General features: G+C 53.0%; 1 protein-coding gene across 1 annotated transcript in view; it reads left to right on the forward strand.

Moving 5' to 3' along the window:
* LOC146259372 (dynein axonemal heavy chain 17-like) overlaps positions 1 to 13164 on the forward strand; it is a 27635-nt gene continuing 14471 nt past the window's right edge. Inside the window, exons 1-25 of the mRNA XM_084670424.1 lie at positions 1 to 495; positions 672 to 856; positions 960 to 1152; positions 1279 to 1378; positions 1457 to 1542; positions 1633 to 1758; positions 1922 to 2074; positions 2418 to 2504; positions 2593 to 2760; positions 2855 to 2971; positions 3470 to 3738; positions 3893 to 4088; positions 4254 to 4400; positions 4956 to 5064; positions 5321 to 5424; positions 5989 to 6126; positions 6311 to 6454; positions 6688 to 6873; positions 7262 to 7516; positions 7718 to 7887; positions 8042 to 8264; positions 9105 to 9221; positions 9421 to 9507; positions 9622 to 9774; positions 11109 to 11357. Of these exons, the coding sequence (XP_084526550.1) occupies positions 157 to 495; positions 672 to 856; positions 960 to 1152; positions 1279 to 1378; positions 1457 to 1542; positions 1633 to 1758; positions 1922 to 2074; positions 2418 to 2504; positions 2593 to 2760; positions 2855 to 2971; positions 3470 to 3738; positions 3893 to 4088; positions 4254 to 4400; positions 4956 to 5064; positions 5321 to 5424; positions 5989 to 6126; positions 6311 to 6454; positions 6688 to 6873; positions 7262 to 7516; positions 7718 to 7887; positions 8042 to 8264; positions 9105 to 9221; positions 9421 to 9507; positions 9622 to 9774; positions 11109 to 11357 (4101 nt within the window). The 5' untranslated portion in view covers positions 1 to 156. The remainder of the gene's footprint in view (positions 496 to 671; positions 857 to 959; positions 1153 to 1278; positions 1379 to 1456; positions 1543 to 1632; positions 1759 to 1921; positions 2075 to 2417; positions 2505 to 2592; positions 2761 to 2854; positions 2972 to 3469; positions 3739 to 3892; positions 4089 to 4253; positions 4401 to 4955; positions 5065 to 5320; positions 5425 to 5988; positions 6127 to 6310; positions 6455 to 6687; positions 6874 to 7261; positions 7517 to 7717; positions 7888 to 8041; positions 8265 to 9104; positions 9222 to 9420; positions 9508 to 9621; positions 9775 to 11108; positions 11358 to 13164) is intronic.

The raw sequence follows: 13164 nt of genomic DNA on the forward strand, positions 1-13164 counted from the left end.
AGCTATCTGGAACATTGAGGGTTTGATTTTGAAATTGGTTTTGAACGTTTTTCAGTTGATGCTAAAAGATACAAAAAGGATCGTAAAAAGATTAGCTAAACTAGCCAACAGCAAAACAAATTAAGGAAAGTTAGCTGGCTGGTATAGCCATTTAATATGGAGGGGGATGACAAGAGAATCGAGTTTTTACAAGATGTCACTTTAAAGGCGTTTAAACTAAAGGCAGACAAATGGCAGAAGTTTATTGCTGGCGAAGATAACCGAACATTCATTGCTAGCTTTTTTGATAAAGCGGATTTCCCCAGCCTTGTTATTTCTCTAAATGCTGCCTCCCAACTCGTGTCCAGCCTTTCATTCCCTCAAACAATCAAAACCAAAGCCGTTTATTTTACCAAGAGGGATCAAGGGGTTATAACAAAAGACAATATTAAACAATTATTGGTTGGAGACGTCTCAAATTCCCCCGTGGATGTTGTCATTGGTGTGACAGAGGAGGTAAGTCTGCCACAAGTCTTCCAGTTACGTGAAAAGAAACGAATAGCTAGTCAATATTATTAGCTCTAGCTAACTACAGTATAGTATCAAGTGAATGGTTAGCTTAGTAGCCAACTGTACAGGACTTTACTAGTAGTAGTAGTAAACGAATCAAATGTTACTATGTGTTTCTGCAGATTATCTACTCCTTACATACAAATAAAGACAATACCCAGCGCTGGCCTAAGGTCGTTTCAGACGACGTGTCTCGTCATGCGCACAAACTGAAGAATGAAGTTTTTGTCGTGGGAGGTCAGGTTAAAGGCAGGACATTTCTACCGCTACCGGAAAACTCTGATGCTCTTGGAGATTCTGAGCACCGGTATCTATCTCACACTCAGACACCACCCATCCACTGACTTCACCGACTTTACACAGATCACTGTCCATAAATAGTCATCGAAATAAACCTTGTTTAATTACAGGCCCTCCCGCTCAATTGATAGCAAGTTGATGCACGCGTTTGAAACCGTAATAATAGACTGGACTCACCAGGTGACCGAAGTTTTAAATAAAGACTCGGCACAACCAATATTGGACAGACAGAAACCTTTACCCAAAGTGGAGTTTGATTTCTGGAACAACAGATTGATGAATCTCGAGTGTATCAACGTACAGGTACATCCTATTTGACAGTGGATATTTGAAATGTGTGTGGGACCAACCGCTGTGAAAGGAATGTAGCTATCCATGGTGCTGAGTTTGGAAGCTTCCACCTAAATTTCCATTTGAATATCTTTCCAGTTGATGAATCCAAAAGTGCGCAAAATAGCAGAGATAGTTGAAACTGCAGCAAGCACCTACTGGCCGGCTTTGAGAAGCATTTACAAGGACGTGAAAGAGGGTAACATTTACAGTGCTTTTTCTCCATTCTCTCACTTGCAATTTGATGGATTTGAACTGATTTATTCCTCCATTACAGGCCTGAAAGAGGCTCAAGATATCATGCTATATTTGAAGCCTCTACAAAAGATTCTTGATGAGATTGAACAGTTGGAGTTCTCACAGGTGAAAAACACACATTTCTGTTCACCACTTTAAATGTGTGATGACGTTTCACCATTAACTTTACCCCCTCGTGTTCCGTTCTGTTTCCAGGTGAAAACCTTTATAAAGCCGATGATGCACACAGTGTGCCTCACCTGGGCTAGCTCTGAGTACTACAGGAGTCCAGCCAGGATCATCGTCATCCTGCAGGAGATATGCAACCTGTTCATTGACATGGTCTGTAGTGGAAATATCTGGGTGGTTGTTGTTTCATCAAAGCTTGTGAAGTCATCCTTTATCTATAAACCTCCAGTGAAATCGATGTTTCTTATGTTTGTGTCATTGATTAATACATGGTCTGATATAATGGGAATTGCTTGACTATGTTTTTTGCCTGCAGACAAGGAACTTCCTGGGTCCAGAAGACATCATGAAGGGTCTCCAAGGAGAGATTGAGGAGATTCTGTCCAACATCAGAATCAGTATTGATTCCCTGGTGGCCTTTAGGGACACGTATGATGACTGCAAACTCAACATGGACACGTACTTCAAAGTCAGTCAATACATACATGACAACACACAGAACCGGCCCACATTTTTACATTTGATTCATTTACCAGATGCTGTTATCCAATGAAAGCGCATACAGATAGAAGCACAGCAGAAAGTAAAGGATCAGTGCAGAGTTTAAACATGACTTTGGTTACTGTCAATGAACAGGGACCACAGCTAGACAACAATATCCCTGCTCTTAGGCTCTGTGCAGTCTACTATCTACTATCTAGCTAGCTACTACAGTACCTGTCTACAGCATACTGTATCTAGTTACTTCTTAACTGTGTATCAAGCTAATTCCAAACTATTTTGTGGCATCTCCTGTTTCCTACAACCTCCAGGATGGAAACACCAAGAATTGGGATTTCCCCTCATGCCTGGTCTTCACTGAGCTAGATGCCTTCCTACTGCGTCTGCAGACCATAGAGGTCTGGCTCTCTCTGCTTCTCTCTCTCACACACACACACACACACACACACACACACCCTGGGCTGACCCGTGTCCTGCCTCTGTAAGGAGGTGTATTCTGTGTCTGTGGAGCTGTTGAAGCTGGAGAAGGTGGACATCCAGGGGGTCCGGGGCACTGCCCTGGGGACTATGGTCTTCAGCATCTACCAGCAGTGCCTGGAGCTCATCAAAATGTTTGCAGAGTGCAAGTATGATGCCATAGACACAGCTGACAAAGTAAGGAACAGCCACTTTGATACATTCCATTTGTTTTCGTTGAGCCCTAAAACCCCTGGGTGTGTCTACCAAAGTGCTTCCCTCTGTCCCTCAGTCGTTCGATGAGAACTTCCAGCTGTTCCAGGAGCAGATTGTGGACTTTGAGCGACGGCTGGGGACCATCCTCTGCCAGGCGTTCGATGACTGTCCCTCCACAGAGTCTGCTGTCAAGGTGAGGCCCTGCAGGACTGTGGGTTATACAGGCCACAGAGTCTGCTGTCAAGGTGAGGCCCTGCAGGACTGTGGGTTATACAGGCCACAGAGTCTGCTGTCAAGGTGAGGCCCTGCAGGACTGTGGGTTATACAGGCCACAGAGTCTGCTGTCAAGGTGAGGCCCTGCAGGACTGTGGGTTATACAGGCCACAGAGTCTGCTGTCAAGGTGAGGCCCTGCAGGACTGTGGGTTATACAGGCCAGAGTCTGCTGTCAAGGTGAGGCCCTGCAGGACTGTGCGTTATACAGGCCAGAGTCTGCTGTCAAGGTGAGGCCCTGCAGGACTGTGGGTTAGACAGGCCAGAGTCTGCTGTCAAGGTGAGGCCCTGCAGGACTGTGGGTTAGACAGGCCAGAGTCTGCTGTCAAGGTGAGGCCCTGCAGGACTGTGGGTTAGACAGGCCACAGAGTCTGCTGTTGTACACACACTTTTTCTAAATTTGCATCCGTTGCTCTGCAGATATTGGACATGTTTGATTTCATCATGGAGCGGCCCCACATTCAGTCCCAGATGTACTGTAAGTACAAGGAGCTGGTGGAGATGTTCAGCTGCGACCTGGACCGGACCAAGCTGGTGTACGATGCCCAGCTGGCTGCTACTGAGCTGGGGAAAGGCGTCCCGCCCATAGCCAAGAACATGCCTCTCATCGCAGGCCAGCTCAAATGGGCCCAGGAGATGCGAGCACGCATTGAGATGCCCATGAAGAGCTTCAAGGCCCTGCGCCACCCGTACGTTACCTGCTGTCACCTAACACAGCATGTTGGCCATCACATCGCTCCACTGCAACTTTCAGGGTTCAGGGGGATTTGAACCTGGGACCTCTTGATGTGCAGTGAAATGCTCTAACGCTGAGCCGTGCCCCTCCGTGTGTGTGGTGTCCAGGTGCATGGGGACCGATGAGGCCAAGCTGGTGTTCCAGAAGCATGAGGAGATGCTGCGTTTGCTGTCTCAGTACTGTGACAACGTGTTCCATCAGTGGACCTCCAGGGTGGACAGAGACTGCCAGTTCAACCTGGAGCAGCCGCTGCTGCTCCGTAACCCTCACACCTCCACCCTGAGTGTCAACTTCAACAAGCAGGTCTGGAGCTCTGCCCCACACACACTGCAGCTCTGCACGTTCTCCTGGAACTCACAGGGGGTTCATTAAGTAGAAGGAGCTTGATTCTCTCTGCTTTCTTTCTTTACACATTTCTCTCTCCTTGTTTTTCCCCTCTCTCTCCGGGCCCTCTCCATCCTCCCCCAGCTGGTGGCAGTGTTGCGGGAGGTGAAGTATCTGACCATGCAGGGCCAGGAGGACCTTCCAGACAGCGCAGCCACAGTGTTCTCTCAGAACGAGACCTTCAGGAGATACGTGGGCTCCCTGGACCTCATAGTGTCCTGGTACAACCAGGTAGCAGACACACCTCATAGTGTCCTGGTACAACCAGGTAGCAGACACACCTCATAGTGTCCTGGAACAACCAGGTAGCAGACACACCTCATAGTGTCCTGGAACAACCAGGTAGCAGACACACCTCATAGTGTCCTGGTACAACCAGGTAGCAGACACACCTCATAGTGTCCTGGTACAACCAGGTAGCAGACACACCTCACAGTGTCCTGGTACAACCAGGTAGCAGACACACCTCATAGTGTCCTGGAACAACCAGGTAGCAGACACACCTCATAGTGTCCTGGTACAACCAGGTAGCAGACACACCTCATAGTGTCCTGGTACAACCAGGTAGCAGGCACACCTCATAGTGACTTGATGGATACACCAGAAAGCTGTCAATTGGTTGGTGAATTCCAACAATAATAACCATAATGTAAAGAATTATAATAATTCACCAACCAATCTGCATCTTTCCAGTATCTGTCTGTCTGTGTGTCTGTCTGTCATGACTAAGTGGTCAGCAGTGCTAGAACAAACATGAGCCTGATCAGGGAACATGTCCTCCTCCAGATCCTGGCCACCGTCCTGCCAGTGGAGCTCCCCCTCATCCAGCAGGAGCTGAAGGCCATCGATGAGAAGCTGGCCCAGGCTGAGAGCACTCTGAGCTGGAACAGCCAAGGTACAGCCAAGCCCTGGCCCCTGAGGGAGGCCAGGGGAGGGCCGGGGCTGGGGGAGGGGCCGGGGGTGGGGGGGCCCAACCGCAGAACACGTTGTTTGTGCATCGGTTGAGTTAGAGTTGTGGTGTTTTATGTTTCCTTTCTTGAGCTGTTTTCACAAACCATAACTCACCACAGAAAACCTGATCGTTTTTAGTAGCAGCTGTGGCGTGTGTGTGAGAGTGAGCTGACCCTAGCCCTAACCCTGCTGACCTGCAGGTGTGTGGGAGAACATCCAGCAGATGAGAGACACGCTGCAGGACTTCCACAGCAGGATCAACCAGGCCAAGGCTAACGTGGAGACCATGAACCACATCATGGAGGTGACTGATGGCAGGCCATCGCAGGCTGGCCCTGCACAGAAAGGCTTCTGTCTGGACAGGAAACAGGCTATCTGTGCCCAGTGCACAATAATAATAACAACAGGGGAGTCAAATGCTCAAACCACCAAGCTTCACCCTTCCTCGATGAAGGAGAGAGTGGTCTCTCTCTGTGTGTTGATGCAGGAGTGGTTTCTCTCTCTCTGTGTGTTGATGCAGGAGTGGTCTCTCTCTGTGTGTTGATGCAGGAGTGGTCTCTCTCTGTATGTTGATGCAGGAGTGGTCTCTCTCTGTGTGTTGATGCAGGAGTGGTCTCTATCTGTGTGTTGATGCAGGAGTGGTCTCTCTCTGTGTGTTGATGCAGGAGTGGTCTTTCTCTGTGTATTCATGCAGGAGTGGTCTCTCTCTCTGTGTGTTGATGCAGGAGTGGTCTCTCTCTGTGTGTTGATGCAGGAGTGGTCTCTCTCTGTGTGTTGATGCAGGAGTGGTCTCTCTCTGTGTGTTGATGCAGGAGTGGTCTCTCTCTGTGTGTTGATGCAGGAGTGGTCTCTCTCTGTCTTGATGCAGGAGTGGTCTGTCAGCCCCATGTTTGAGAGGAAGTGCAGCAAGGATTCTCTCCTGGACCTGGACGGGAGACCAGCAGCTCTGATCAGGAAGTACACGGCCATCAGAGACTCTGGAGAGAAGCTGCATCAACTCGCTGAGGTTCAGTCGTGTTGTTTTAACCCTACAACACCTACCTTCACACACATGCCACAACCTGAGGGTAAACAAGCTGCTGAGTCTGTTTAGCAGTGGAGACGTTGGATCTGCAGGGTTAAACTCACACCAGGTACGGGTGTCTGAGGGCAGAGAAAGCAGAGCTGATCCTGCGTTTTTTGCCCACCAGGAAAATAAGAGGCTGTTCAAAGCAGATGACCTCACTGAGTCTTGGAGGGCGTATGTTAGCTACATCGACAACAAAGTTATAGATGGATTCTTTAAAGTCGTCCTCGTGTCTCTCAAGTTCCTGGCCAATAACATGCAGAACAAGGTAAGGTGTGAGTGGAGCCTGCAGCATCCTGCCTGCAGCAACACGGTGCTGCAGCAGCGTGGTCCTGCAGCAACACGGTCTTGCAGCAGCATGGTGCTGCAGCAGCGTGGTCCTGCAGCAACACGGTCTTGCAGCAGCACGGTGCTGCAGCAGCATGGTGCTGCAGCAGCGTGGTCCTGCAGCAACACGGTCCTGCAGCAGCATGGTGCAGTGACCTCCTGTGTGCCCCGCAGGCCAGCAGAGAGCCCCTGTTTGAGGTGCGCTTTGAGCTGGAGGACGGAGAGACGGCCTTCTACCCCTCCCTCAGCTACGGCATCGCTAACAGCTTCTACGACATGCTGGAGGAGCTCATCAACGACGTCTACAAAGCTGCCACACTGGTGCCACGCTTATCACTGACCAACAAAATGTGCTACCAGGTGAGCACAGTCTTCATTCCTCTCCTGTTGTACAGGACAGAGTCCTACATGTATGCATACGTGTAGCCAGGGTCCAAAATAACATTTTTGGCTTAAAATATATACCAGCCAGATAGATTTGTTACCAGCCTGTAAATACGTCGCTTTACTATTGCAATTTGGTATTATTAGTATTTAGCATGTGACCTGTGTGTGTGACCTGTGTGTGTGTGTGACCTGTGTGTGTGTGACCTGTGTGTGTGTGACCTGTGTGTGTGTGTGTGACCTGTGTGTGACCTGTGTGCGTGTGTGACCTGTGTGCGTGTGTGACCTGTGTGTGTGTGTGTGACCTGTGTGTGTGTGTGTGTGTGTGTGTGTGTACTGTGTGTGTGTGTGTCCTCCCTGTCAGCTGGAGCTGGATGAGATGTCGGAGCTGTCAGAGCTGCGTGAGGATGTGATGAACCAGGTGGTGGCAGCCATGAGCCAGGCGGAGGAGTGCAAGGAGGGGCTGTACCTGTACTGCTACCTGTGGCAGGACGACCGCAACGACTTCATGGAGCAGTTCCTGCTGTACGGGAAGGTGCTCTCCACTGAGGAGATCGAGGCCCACGGAGACGAGAGCGTGCCCACTAACCCCCCCACCCTCAAGGAGTTCAAGGAGCAGGTGGGGCGCTGTGCGGAGCATGTTGTGTGTGTGTGTGTGTGTGTGTGTGTGTGGAGCTTGGTGTGGCGTGTGTAGCAGGGTGTGTGGGGCTTGGTGTGGCGTGTGTAGCAGGGTGTGTGGGGCTTGGTGTGTGGTACTAAGAATGTGGTTGGGTAGCTGGGTTTGAGTAGTTGTAGTTAAGTCAATGTGTTGCTCCTGCAGATCGACACCTACGAGACTCTGTACAGCACAGTGAGCAAGCTGGACAACTCTAACCTGCTGCAGGGCTGGTTGCAGATAGACCTGCGGCCCTTCAAACACGCTCTGCTGCACACCATCAAACGCTGGAGCTTCATGTTCAAACACTACCTGATAGACAGAGTCACCAACAGGTACTGCTACTGGGTTCAGTACATGTGTATATATATACAGTAAACTACAGTACACACTGTAGTTAAACACTCATACAGGAAGAGCCAGCTGAAATATAGGTAGGGATTAATATGCTACGTGTGTGTGTCTGTGTGTGTGTGTGTGTGTGTCCAGTCTGAAGGACCTGGACGGCTTCATCAAGGAGGTCAAGTCGGGCCTGACAGTGCCTGTGGAGGAGGGCGACCTCAAGGGTCTGGTGGGGGTCATGGGTCACCTGATGCGGGTCAAGGACAGACATGTCGCCACGGACAACATGTTCGGACCTCTGACAGAGACCATCCAGTTCCTGAAAGACTACAGTGAGGATCTACCAGACGAGGTCCACGCTCAGCTTCAGGTGAGCTGCGCTAACTCTTCAGCTCAGACCATGGGACCTGCGCTAACTCTTCAGCTCAGACCATGGGACCTGCGCTAACTCTTCAGCTCAGACCATGGGACCTGCGCTAACTCTTCAGCTCAGACCATGGGACCTGCGCTAACTCTTCAGCTCAGACCATGGGACCTGCGCTAACTCTTCAGCTCAGACCATGGGACCTGCGCTAACTCTTCAGCTCAGACCATGGGACCTGCGATAACTCTTCAGCTCAGACCATGGGACCTGCGCTAACTCTTCAGCTCAGACCATGGGACCTGCGCTAACTCTTCAGCTCAGACCATGGGACCTGCGCTAACTCTTCAGCTCAGACCATGGGACCTGCGCTAACTCTTCAGCTCAGACCATGGGACCTGCGCTAACTCTTCAGCTCAGACCATGGGACCTGCGCTAACTCTTCAGCTCAGACCATGGGACCTGCGATAACTCTTCAGCTCAGACCATGGGACCTGCGCTAACTCTTCAGCTCAGACCATGGGACCTGCGCTAACTCTTCAGCTCAGACCATGGGACCTGCGCTAACTCTTCAGCTCAGACCATGGGACCTGCGATAACTCTTCAGCTCAGACCATGGGACCTGCGCTAACTCTTCAGCTCAGACCATGGGACCTGCGCTAACTCTTCAGCTCAGACCATGGGACCTGCGCTAACTCTTCAGCTCAGACCATGGGACCTGCGATAACTCTTCAGCTCAGACCATGGGACCTGCGCTAACTCTTCAGCTCAGACCATGGGACCTGCGCTAACTCTTCAGCTCAGACCATGGGACCTGCGCTAACTCTTCAGCGATGCTTGTGTCTGCAGGATCTTCCAGAGCTGTGGAATAACGTGAAGAAGACGTCCCTGCAGGTCAAGCAGAACCTGGCTCCACTGCAGGCTCACGAGGTCAACATCATACGCAGGAAGTGCCAGCAGTTTGAGGTGCGTTCACAAACTCCCTCACGCTGTCCACTCTTACTGACATGTTCACATTTTGATTCAGCTGGCGGATGGTTGAATCCAGACCGACACACTTGAGGGGGATTTGACTGTGTGACGTGCAGTCGTATGCTCCATAGCTAAACTGCTCTGGTCTCCATGACGACAGTGACCAGGCGCTCTCCCTCCCTCTGTGTTGCAGATCAAACAGTTTGAGTTCAGAGAGCAGTTCAGACAGCAGCTCTTCTTACACTTCTCGTTTGAAAAGCCACACGAGGCTCTGGACGAGGTGAGTTACGGACAGCAAGCTGGAGCATCTCAACAACACAACAACTTGATGTTTGGTGGACGTGAACACCCTGTGTGTGTGTGTGTGTGTGTGCACGTGTGTATGGGCATTTAGTGTCAACTCGACATGGCAACACTGGAGGCAGAGATGGTCAGCCTGTCGAAATCAGCCAGCTTGTTTGAGGTGAACGTGCCTGATTACAAACAGCTGAAAACCTGCAGGAAGGAGATCGTTCTTCTCAAAGAGCTGTGGGACATGATCCTTCTGGTGAGAGCCTTTAACACCACCATGGGGCCATGAGGGGGGTTCTGAAGGAGCAGGCAGCCAGCTACTGCCTCTACACTGGGCCATGAGGGGGGTTCTGAAGGAGCAGGCAGCCAGCTACTGCCTCTACACTGGGCCATGAGGGGGGTTCTGAAGGAGCAGGCAGCCAGCTACTGCCTCTACACTGGGCCATGAGGGGGGTTCTGAAGGAGCAGGCAGCCAGCTACTGCCTCTACAGGGGGCCATGAGGGGGGTTCTGAAGGAGCAGGCAGCCAGCTACTGCCTCTACACTGGGCCATGAGGGGGGTTCTGAAGGAGCAGGCAGCCAGCTACTGCCTCTACACTGGGCCATGAGGGGGGTTCTGAAGGAGCAGGCAGCCAGCTACTGCCTCTACACTGGGCCATGAGGGGGGTTCTGAAGGAGCAGGCAGCCAGCTACTGCCTCTACACTGGGCCATGAGGGGGGTTCTGAAGGAGCAGGCAGCCAGCTACTGCCTCTACACTGGGCCATGAGGGGGGTTCTGAAGGAGCAGGCAGCCAGCTACTGCCTCTACACTGGGCCATGAGGGGGGTTCTGAAGGAGCAGGCAGCCAGCTACTGCCTCTACACTGGGCCATGAGGGGGGTTCTGAAGGAGCAGGCAGCCAGCTACTGCCTCTACAGGGGGCCATGAGGGGGGTTCTGAAGGAGCAGGCAGCCAGCTACTGCCTCTACACTGGGCCATGAGGGGGGTTCTGAAGGAGCAGGCAGCCAGCTACTGCCTCTACACTGGGCCATGAGGGGGGTTCTGAAGGAGCAGGCAGCCAGCTACTGCCTCTACAGGGGGCCATGAGGGGGGTTCTGAAGGAGCAGGCAGCCAGCTACTGCCTCTACAGGGGGCCATGAGGGGGGTTCTGAAGGAGCAGGCAGCCAGCTACTGCCTCTACACTGGGCCATGAGGGGGGTTCTGAAGGAGCAGGCAGCCAGCTACTGCCTCTACAGGGGGCCATGAGGGGGGTTCTGAAGGAGCAGGCAGCCAGCTACTGCCTCTACACTGGGCCATGAGGGGGGTTCTGAAGGAGCAGGCAGCCAGCTACTGCCTCTACACTGGGTCATGAGGGGGGTTCTGAAGGAGCAGGCAGCCAGCTACTGCCACTACACTGGGCCATGAGGGGGGTTCTGAAGGAGCAGGCAGCCAGCTACTGCCTCTACAGGGGGCCATGAGGGGGGTTCTGAAGGAGCAGGCAGCCAGCTACTGCCTCTACACTGGGCCATGAGGGGGGTTCTGAAGGAGCAGGCAGCCAGCTACTGCCTCTACAAGGGGCCCCCTAGAGACCTGAGTGTTGGGTGTGTGTGCAGGTGAAGGGGAACATGGACGACTGGAAGACAACATTGTGGAAAGACATCAACGTGGACGAGATGGACATGGACACCAAGAAATACGCCAAGGATATCAAGGGTCTGGACAAGGAGATGAGGGCCTGGGACGCCTTCTCCGGATTGGACAGCATGGTGAAGAACATGATGACATCACTGCGGGCTGTAGGAGAGCTCCAGAACCCGGCCATCAGGGACCGCCACTGGCTACAGCTCATGATGGCCACCAAGGTACCGCACCCTCAGACCCCTGTCTTACCCCCCAAACCCCTGTATTACCCCCCCAGACCCCTGTATTACCCCCCCAGACCCCTGTATTACCCCTTAGACCCCTGTATTACCCCCCCAGACCCCTGTATTACCCCCCCAGACCCCTGTCTTACCCCCCAAACCCCTGTATTACCCCCCCAGACCCCTGTATTACCCCCCCAGACCCCTGTCTTACCCCCCAAACCCCTGTATTACCCCCCCAGACCCCTGTATTACCCCCCCAGACCCCTGTATTACCCCTTAGACCCCTGTATTACCCCCCCAGACCCCTGTATTACCCCCCCAGACCCCTGTCTTACCCCCCAAACCCCTGTATTACCCCCCCAGACCCCTGTATTACCCCCCCAAACCCCTGTATTACCCCCCAGACCCCTGTATTACCCCCCCAGACCCCTGTATTACCCCCCCAGACCCCTGTATTACCCCCCCAAACCCCTGTATTACCCCCCCAGACCCCTGTATTACCCCCCCAGACCCCTGTATTACCCCCCCAGACCCCTGTATTACCCCCCCAAACCCCTGTATTACCCCCCCAGACCCCTGTATTACCCCCCCAGACCCCTGTATTACCCCCCCAGACCCCTGTATTACCCCTTAGACCCCTGTATTACCCCCCCAAACCCCTGTATTACCCCCCAAACCCCTGTATTACCCCCCCAAACCCCTGTATTACCCCCCCAGACCCATGTATTACCCCCCCAAACCCCTGTATTACCCCCCCAGACCCCTGTATTACCCCCCCAGACCCCGGTATTACCCCCCCAGACCCCTGTATTACCCCTTAGACCCCTGTATTACCCCCCCAAACCCCTGTATTACCCCCCAAACCCCTGTATTACCCCCCCAGACCCCTGTATTACCCCCCCAGACCCCTGTATTACCCCCCCAAACCCCTGTATTACCCCCCAGACCCCTGTATTACCCCTTAGACCCCTGTATTACCCCCCCAGACCCCTGTATTACCCCCCAGACCCCTGTATTACCCCCCAGACCCCTGTATTACCCCCCCAAACCCCTGTATTACCCCCTTAGACCCCTGTATTACCCCTTAGACCCCTGTATTACCCCCCCAGACCCCTGTATTACCCCCCAGACCCCTGTATTACCCCCCAGACCCCTGTATTACCCCCCCAGACCCCTGTATTACCCCCCAGACCCCTGTATTACCCCTTAGACCCCTGTATTACCCCCCCAGACCCCTGTATTACCCCCCCAGACCCCTGTATTACCCCCCAGACCCCTGTATTACCCCTTAGACCCCTGTATTACCCCCCCAGACCCCTGTATTACCCCTTAGACCCCTGTATTACCCCCCCAGACCCCTGTATTACCCCTTAGACCCCTGTATTACCCCCCCAGACCCCTGTATTACCCCTTAGACCCCTGTATTACCCCCCCAGACCCCTGTATTACCCCCCAGACCCCTGTATCACCCCCCAGACCCCTGTATTACCCCCCCAGACCCCTGTATTACCCCCCAGACCCCTGTATTACCCCCCAGACCCCTGTATTACCCCCCAGACCCCTGTATTACCCCCCAGACCCCTGTATTACCCCCCCAGACCCCTGTATTACCCCCCAGACCCCTGTATTACCCCCCCAGACCCCTGTATTACCCCCCAGACCCCTGTATTACCCCCCAGACCCCTGTATTACCCCCCCAGACCCCTGTATTACCCCCCCAGACCCCTGTATTACCCCTTAGACCCCTGTATTACCCCCCCAGACCCCTGTATTACCCCCCAGACCCCTGTATTACCCCCCAGAC

The sequence above is a fragment of the Hypomesus nipponensis genome, chromosome 13 (genome assembly GCF_054491055.1).
Source record: "Hypomesus nipponensis isolate SF chromosome 13, ASM5449105v1, whole genome shotgun sequence".
Classification (NCBI taxonomy): domain Eukaryota; kingdom Metazoa; phylum Chordata; class Actinopteri; order Osmeriformes; family Osmeridae; genus Hypomesus; species Hypomesus nipponensis.